The sequence below is a fragment of the Camelus bactrianus genome, chromosome 11 (assembly GCF_048773025.1).
Source record: "Camelus bactrianus isolate YW-2024 breed Bactrian camel chromosome 11, ASM4877302v1, whole genome shotgun sequence".
Lineage (NCBI taxonomy): Eukaryota > Metazoa > Chordata > Mammalia > Artiodactyla > Camelidae > Camelus > Camelus bactrianus.
Window position 1 is genome coordinate 73,513,738 of NC_133549.1, and position 6,897 is coordinate 73,520,634.

General features: G+C 57.5%; 1 protein-coding gene across 1 annotated transcript; it reads left to right on the top strand.

Annotated features, from left to right (window-relative positions):
• Positions 1-332: 332 nt before the first annotated feature.
• Positions 333-6,167, top strand: PPIF (peptidylprolyl isomerase F). The gene is made up of 6 exons (XM_010963117.3): positions 333-646; positions 1,900-1,930; positions 2,474-2,562; positions 4,401-4,497; positions 4,982-5,057; positions 5,170-6,167. Exons 1-6 carry the CDS (start codon positions 452-454, stop codon positions 5,303-5,305), a joined length of 624 nt encoding a protein of 207 aa, XP_010961419.2. The 5' UTR covers positions 333-451; the 3' UTR covers positions 5,306-6,167.
• Positions 6,168-6,897: the final 730 nt, after the last annotated feature.

Sequence of the window (6,897 nt, forward strand, 5' to 3'; positions counted from 1 at the left end):
TAAGTAGGTTTATTTATTTTATTTAATGGAGGCATTGGGGATTGAACCCAGGACCTCGCAATGCTAAGCACGCACACTACTACTGAGCTATACCCTCGCCCTGCACTTTTTCTCTTTTTCCCTCCATCTATTGAGACCCTCACAAAAGGGAACTGGCCTCCTTTTGCTCCGGTGTGTCTGTCGGTCATGTCTTTGGCCCTTGCGCGGGTGTGTTCAACGGACTTCACGCTCCGCAGCCGAACCAGCCGGGCTGCGATGCCCGATGGGACCGGCAGAGGACGCCCGCGGACAGGCCGGAGGGGGCGGGGCGAAGGCGGGGCCTCGAGGCCGGATGGGTCAATAAAGGCGGCGGCGCGCGGCCGCCCCTGACTCGGCCCTCTGGGCGCGCGTGACCGTCGCTGCCGTCCTCTCCGCTCGACCCACCGCTCTCCCGCTGGGACCCGGGCCCACGATGCTGGCGCTGCGCTGCAGCCCTCGCCTGTTTGGCCGGCTCCCCGGCCTGAGCTCCGTGCCACTGCGCCTCCCCGCGGCCCGCGCCTTCAGTGGCGGCAGCAGCGCCCGCGACCCGTCCTCTTCCTCCGAGAACCCGCTAGTGTACCTGGACGTGGGCGCCGATGGGCAGCCGCTCGGCCGCGTGGTGCTGGAGGTGAGACACCGCACCGAACTGCGGTGGACTGGGTGTGGGGGACGGCGCCGGGAGAACCTGGGCCCCAGGCCGGGGTTGCGCCTGGCTCGCTGAGTGACCTTGCCTCCAGCTCCCAGGCCCTAGGTCTCAGTTTCCCTATCTCTAAGAAGGGGCATCACATTGATCTCTCCAGGCCTCCTTTCAGAACTTTGGGCTAATGGAGGCGGGAGGGAAGGCGCGTGTAGAGGAGAAAGCTCAAGGTCAGATTGTAGGCAAGGAGGGCCATGTCCCGCCAGCCGGCCCCGGGGTCGGGGAGGGACTCCGAGACCTCACAGGGTGGAAGCCCAGGCCCAGAGCTCCGAAGTGGGCGTCAGGGGGCTCCGGGGTCCCGGCAACGAGCCTGGCTGGGCGCTCATGTGGCAGCCCTTGTAGAAGGCGGAGCGGGTCCCAGCCGCACCCCTGCAGTCGGGCTCACAGGTGAGCAAAGGTGGTTTGGGGCCACCTCTCCCCCGGCAGTGCGGGCTGGATGGGACGGGTCACAGGGTCCTGGCACCTGGCAGAGCCAGGATATCCCTCCTGGAGTCGAGGCAGAGTGCTTGGAGCTCTTCGCCCCAACTCCAACAACCCCCCACCCTCACCCCGTAACAATCAGCGCCTGTCCCGGCTGTTTGGGCTTTTTTGCAAAAACAAAGCAGGATACAAATACACAGTCCTGGAAGGTTAACAGGGGAAGCTCGGGTGTAGGCCTCAAGTCCCGTCCCATTTTGAACAAGGGGGCCTCACTTAAGTCTCCGTTTTCTCTTCCTGAAGATGGGGAGCACCTATTTACTTTAAAGGTGTGACACCAGATAGCCCCTGAAGCTGGGAGGTAGGAAGCAGCCTCGGATGGGGCTCCAACCTTCCCTTCCCCCAACGGCTCCTGCCTTTCTCTGAGCCTTAGTTTCCCATTTGTGCATTGAGGAGCTTGGACTGGGTCCTACCTCCAGGCCCTGGGTCTCTGATACTTTGGGCTCAGCTGCAGCGGCTTTGCCACTTCTGTCCCCAGAAGTAGCCAGGATGGTGTTGTCATCTCTTTTGACAGATTAGGACATCGACACTGCTTCCTTCTAGCCTTCGGTTCAGGAAACAGCTGACAGAAGTGATAGCTGCTTAGGTGGCCTCCCACGGAGGGCTGGGAGTGACAGAAATGGAATGCCCCATCTCCTGGGCCGAAGGGGGTTCCTTCCTTCACCTGCCTCTGGACTGACCATCTTGTCCCTCTTCTCTCCCCACAGCTGAAGGCAGATGTCGTCCCAAAGACCGCAGGTAAGACAGGGCCTGGGGCCTTCTGAGTCTGGTCTCCGTGGAAGAGAGAGGGGCAAGGCGAGGTAGGTGGGATGGTGAGGAGTTGGGTATGAGACCTCTGACCAGATGAGAGTTCCACAAATGACTCAGCTACTGGGTACCCCGGGGCAGCCTTCTGTCCCTCTCTGACCCTCAGAGTTGGGCCTGCCACCTGTGCAGTAGCAGCTTCAGAATCAGTGGAAGACACATGTACATTTCCCCTGGGAGAACTTCTTCCTTCCTGGTGCCCGATGGAGCAGGGTGGTGGCTTCACAGCCCTCTGACTCCCTGCCCTACTGACCCAGTGCTGGAACAACCAAGAGCGTGTGGTCTTGTCACGGTGTTCAGACACCGAGGTCAGGGTGTGCGATGACTTGTCCCAGGTCATACAGCCGGAGCAGGCCCGGGGATGGGGGTCTCTCCATGCCCTACTCACCCCCTGGGGGTGGAGGGGTTCTAACTGGAACAAGTTGAGGCCCCTGGATTGACCTGGTGCTGCTGACCCACCTCTTCCTTCCCCCTCAGAGAACTTCAGAGCCCTGTGCACCGGGGAGAAGGGCTTCGGCTACAAGGGCTCCACCTTTCACAGAGTGATTCCGTCCTTCATGTGCCAGGTATGGCCCGCCTCCCCCGCCTCGGTTCCTCTTCTGTAAGTGGGGATAGTGACGGAGCCGCCCCAGAGGACTGTCATGGGTGTCACCAGTGTGCATATGCCTGGTGCCCGGCAAGGACTGACCGGAGGGCAACTGCGATCTCTCTCTCGGCCTGTCCTCCCACTCAGAGAGGCTGACGGTTGTCCTGGCTGCCACAGAACGTTCCCTGCCCCAGGAGTTAAGCAACAGGGCAAGTGGCAGGACGGCCCTGCCTGGCGGGGTCAGGAGAGTTGAGCAGTGGTCTGTGATCCGGCATCCAGGTGTAATGTGCCTGGGGGTAGACCTGAAGGCTTTGGAGGACCAGGGTATTCAGACAGTCTCAGCCCGTGTCCCCCAGGGTGTCCCACCGACCACTTGGCATGGGAAATAAGGGAGAGGAGAGGAGGAGGACGAGGAGAGAGACCGGCCACAGACAAGAACACACAGGTCTGGACTTGCAGCCTCTCTTTGCAGAGAAAGGCATCTTAAATGAGTAAATGAGTTAAATGAGTATGTTCTTTGTTATGTGTCCTGCCTCCTTTTCAGAAGCATTAGTTCTGCTGTGTCAGAGGTTTTGGGGTAGGTGTGGACAGCGAGAACCTCCTCAGGGCCCAGGACCCCGAGCTGTGCTGGGGTTATCCTCTGTATGGTCAGACCCTGCTAAGACGGGGCTTAGTGTCCGAGGCCAGCACACCTAGAGGTAGGGGCATGGATGTCATGACCTCTCTGCAGTCCTCTCAGCCCGGAGTTCTCCTCCCTTCCATCCTCTCCACCCCAGCCTGGTAGCTGTCATCACATTGCCGTGTGTGGCAGTGGGTCGAGGCCGGGCCTGCTGACGTGTTGAGTGTGATGAATGCAGGGAGGGGCAGGGGCTGTGGCTGTGGGACAGGCCTGACCACAGCCTGTGGCTCTCTGCCGCGGAGGCTCCCAGCTCTGCCTGAGACTGTGGATGAAGCAGGAGCTGACACAGATGTCCTGAGCCGGGCTGGGGGCTTCCTCTGAACGGCAACAGGCAAGGATAGGGACCGCAAAGCCTGAGGGCACTCAGAGGCATGGGATGGTGGTACCCAGAGGCCCAGCCCAGGGTTTTGAATTGTCCCTCTCTGGGAATACCTTATTGGCATTTGTAGATGCTTCAGCTGGGCTGGTCAAGTGACCCCTCTCACCTGAGGATCCCGTCTCAGGAAAACAGCAACATGACCACAGCTGGGGGCTGGGGCTGGCAGCCGGCAGCCCCTGGGCTCTTCTGGCCATGGTTCCCCACAGAAGCCTCGGGCAGGCCATGAGGAAGGATGCCAGCCCTGGGTGGACTCTGTCCCGGGCCTGCACGGCACTGGGAAGCCCCCAGGCCGGTGAAGGGGAGATGCTGGGACAGGGAGGGGAACTCATTGGCACAGGGCACTGGCTCTGCAGCTGCTGCTGCTGCTCCCTGCGGATCAGACTTGGGAATGGGGGCTTCTGGCCTCCTCCCTCTTTACCCTCCAAGCGTTGTGGGTAGAAAATTCTAGGTCACTAAGAATCATCTCAGAATGGCCAAGATTTTGGGGGGATCATTGAAAAACTCACTCAGACAAAAAGTGAATCATTTGGCAACCAGGGTAGTTATTGTGACAAGAAAATATTTAAGCTGTATTTTATTTTTGCTTATTTTCCTTAGTATTGCATTAGTCCTTTTAGCATTGGGTGTTTTTTGACCCATTTGCTTGAGGGCTTCCGGCTGGGTGGGCCCTGGGTGGGCTGGGGGCTGCGTCCCAGCACTGGAGCAGCAGCCCTCTGCCAGCTCTGGTGGTGACCACTCAGAGGATACTCTGTGCTCGCAGGCTGGCGACTTCACCAACCACAATGGCACAGGGGGGAAGTCCATCTATGGAAGCCGCTTTCCTGACGAGAACTTCAAACTGAAGCACGTGGGACCAGGTGAGTGCGGGCTGCCAAGCCCCAGTCTGTGTGGCCCAGAGCTGTGACCCAGCCTCCGTTGGCCCAGCAGGCCTCAGGGCTGCAGCCTGACTGTTCCACATCCAGCCACACAGCCTCCTTCCTTCGGTACCCCTTGTTGGGTTTGCCTAGAGCTTTTTCATTCTGAGTGCTCAGTTTGAAAAACAAACCTTCCGTTGAGAACCTGGGGGAGAGAACCTTTAAGACCCAATGTGGAAAAGTCTAGAGTTCAGGGCTGGGGGCTCCACTCCGCTCTACCACTGAGAACTTCCACAAGGCCCTCTCCTCCTGGGGCAGCAAAGGTGGGCAGGCCCTGGGGAGCTGCACCTTCTGGGCCCTGGTTCTCTGCTTCTGAGCCCCAGTTTCAAGCATCCTTGATGTGATTTGTGCCCTCTGCTCTGCTGAGTGACTTCCCAGGTGAGGTGACTCCGGGGGCAGCCTGGCTCACTCCTGCTTGTTCCTGCAGGTGTCCTGTCCATGGCAAATGCAGGCCCCAACACCAACGGCTCCCAGTTCTTCATCTGCACCATAAAGACAGACTGGTGAGTAGCCTGCTGCCTCCTGGCTCCAGGCCCTCTGGGAAGGAGGGACCGTGACATTGGGTGACATTGCACCAGTCTCGTTTATGCTCACCTGCCTCACCTCTCCTCACAGGCTGGATGGCAAACATGTTGTGTTTGGCCACGTCAAAGAAGGCATGGATGTCGTGAAGAAAATAGAATCTTTCGGCTCCAAGAGTGGGAAGACATCCAAGAAGATTGTCATCACAGACTGCGGCCAGTTGAGCTAACCCGCTGTGGCCAGAGCACTAGGCCGGTGGCAGCTGCTGCACTTGAGCTGATTCACTCAGACGGCTGCCTCGGGCTCCCAGCTCAGGGACCCCTGGAAGTTGCCTGTGCTCACCCCACCGTCTCAGGAATATGGGACCTCACAGGACCCACCAGGCTGCTTCCCCAGTGCCCACCCTACCCCGCCACCCGTTTCTAGACATCTGTCATGGACCCCGTCTCACCACACCTCATCAGGCATTGCCTGTGATCACCCTGCCCAAATTCACCTGTGCCTTGGACGTCGGAGGTGGTGATAGGTTAGCTTTCAGGGCAGTTTCTGCCTTTTCTCTGACCGAGGGGGAAAGCTGGTTGCTGGAAAGGGCTGGAATATCTGTTTAATGTCATCTTCCTAATTGGAATAATTTAACTAAGAAGAGTGCCGAGAGCCAAAGCTGTGACACTAACTACGCCAGGCCGTGGTGAGACCTGAGTCAGTGGCACCAGCCACAGACCCTCAGAGCTTGCCTTTGGAGCACAATCCGGGCTTTCGTGAAGGTCCCACGGCCAAGACCTTATATCCCAGCCACTGTGAATCCCGCTGGTTTGCTGCTCTTGTTTGGGGGGAGTCCCTCGGGGTGGAAGCAGCTGACCCTGGGAACAGACCCCCTGCGAGCTGTGCCTTGTCAATGTGAATTCCCAAGTTGAAAACAGAAATGACCTGTAAGTGCCACGTGCCCTGGAAGGAAGTCAAAGTGTATTTCCCGGTGGGCTTTGATGTTTCTCTGCTGTGTTTAATAAATTAAATCTACTGATTATGTACACTTCTGGAACACTGATTTGTGTTCACCTTAAATGTGAAAATAAACCCTATTTTCTGTAGAAGACTGTCTGGTGTCCGTGGCTTTAGGAAGCAGTGTCTGAAACACAAATACTTGGAGCCAGCCTTTATTGCGGTACCGCTAGCCCTCAGTGCTCTGCTGAGGCCTTTTCCATGGACTGTCAATCACTCTAGCAACCTGTGAGTGTATTCTTGTCATCCTGTTTTACAGATGAGGAAATGAGTGTCCACAGCCTGTATGAGAGCCCTGGCTCCGCCTCTGGGTGACTCAGTCTCAGTTTTGCTCAGCTGTGTAATGGGTTAACAGTGCCCAGCTCACAGGGGTGGTGAGGGTCAGATGTGATCTGTGTAAAGTACATACACCATCCCTGGCACACAGTCTTGATGGGTACTCCGGAGTGATGAGGACAGCGTCTCCCGTGGGTCAGAGTCTTAAAGGAGAAGGAGCCATAATTATCTCAGGTTAGATGTGGACTTTACTTACTCTAGATGTGCTGTTTAAATTTAGAGTTAACTTACAGGTGCTTCTGAATTCACGGGGAGGGCAGGTTGAGGGGTGGGAGGAGGACTGAGAACTTCCTTAAACAATGAGGGGCGGTACAGTCTGAATAATAGAAGAATTGCATTCCACTCACAATGTGATTAGAATTGCCTCACACTGGGGTTCCCTGAGTCTGATGGTGTGTGGTCACAGGTCCTGGGAATCACCCTGAGGTCTCGGTGGCTGGACTTGGGCCATTTGGAGTACCGGGCCCCCTGACTCAGGTTACGTGA

Bases quoted from the DNA above. Each gene is read 5' to 3' on its own strand.
- PPIF (XM_010963117.3), top strand. From the start codon at position 452: ATGCTGGCGCTGCGCTGCAGCCCTCGCCTGTTTGGCCGGCTCCCCGGC. The intron at 1,931-2,473 runs GTAAGACAGGGC...CTTCCCCCTCAG, and splicing joins TGTCGTCCCAAAGACCGCAG to AGAACTTCAGAGCCCTGTGC. The intron at 2,563-4,400 runs GTATGGCCCGCC...CTGTGCTCGCAG, and splicing joins TTCCGTCCTTCATGTGCCAG to GCTGGCGACTTCACCAACCA.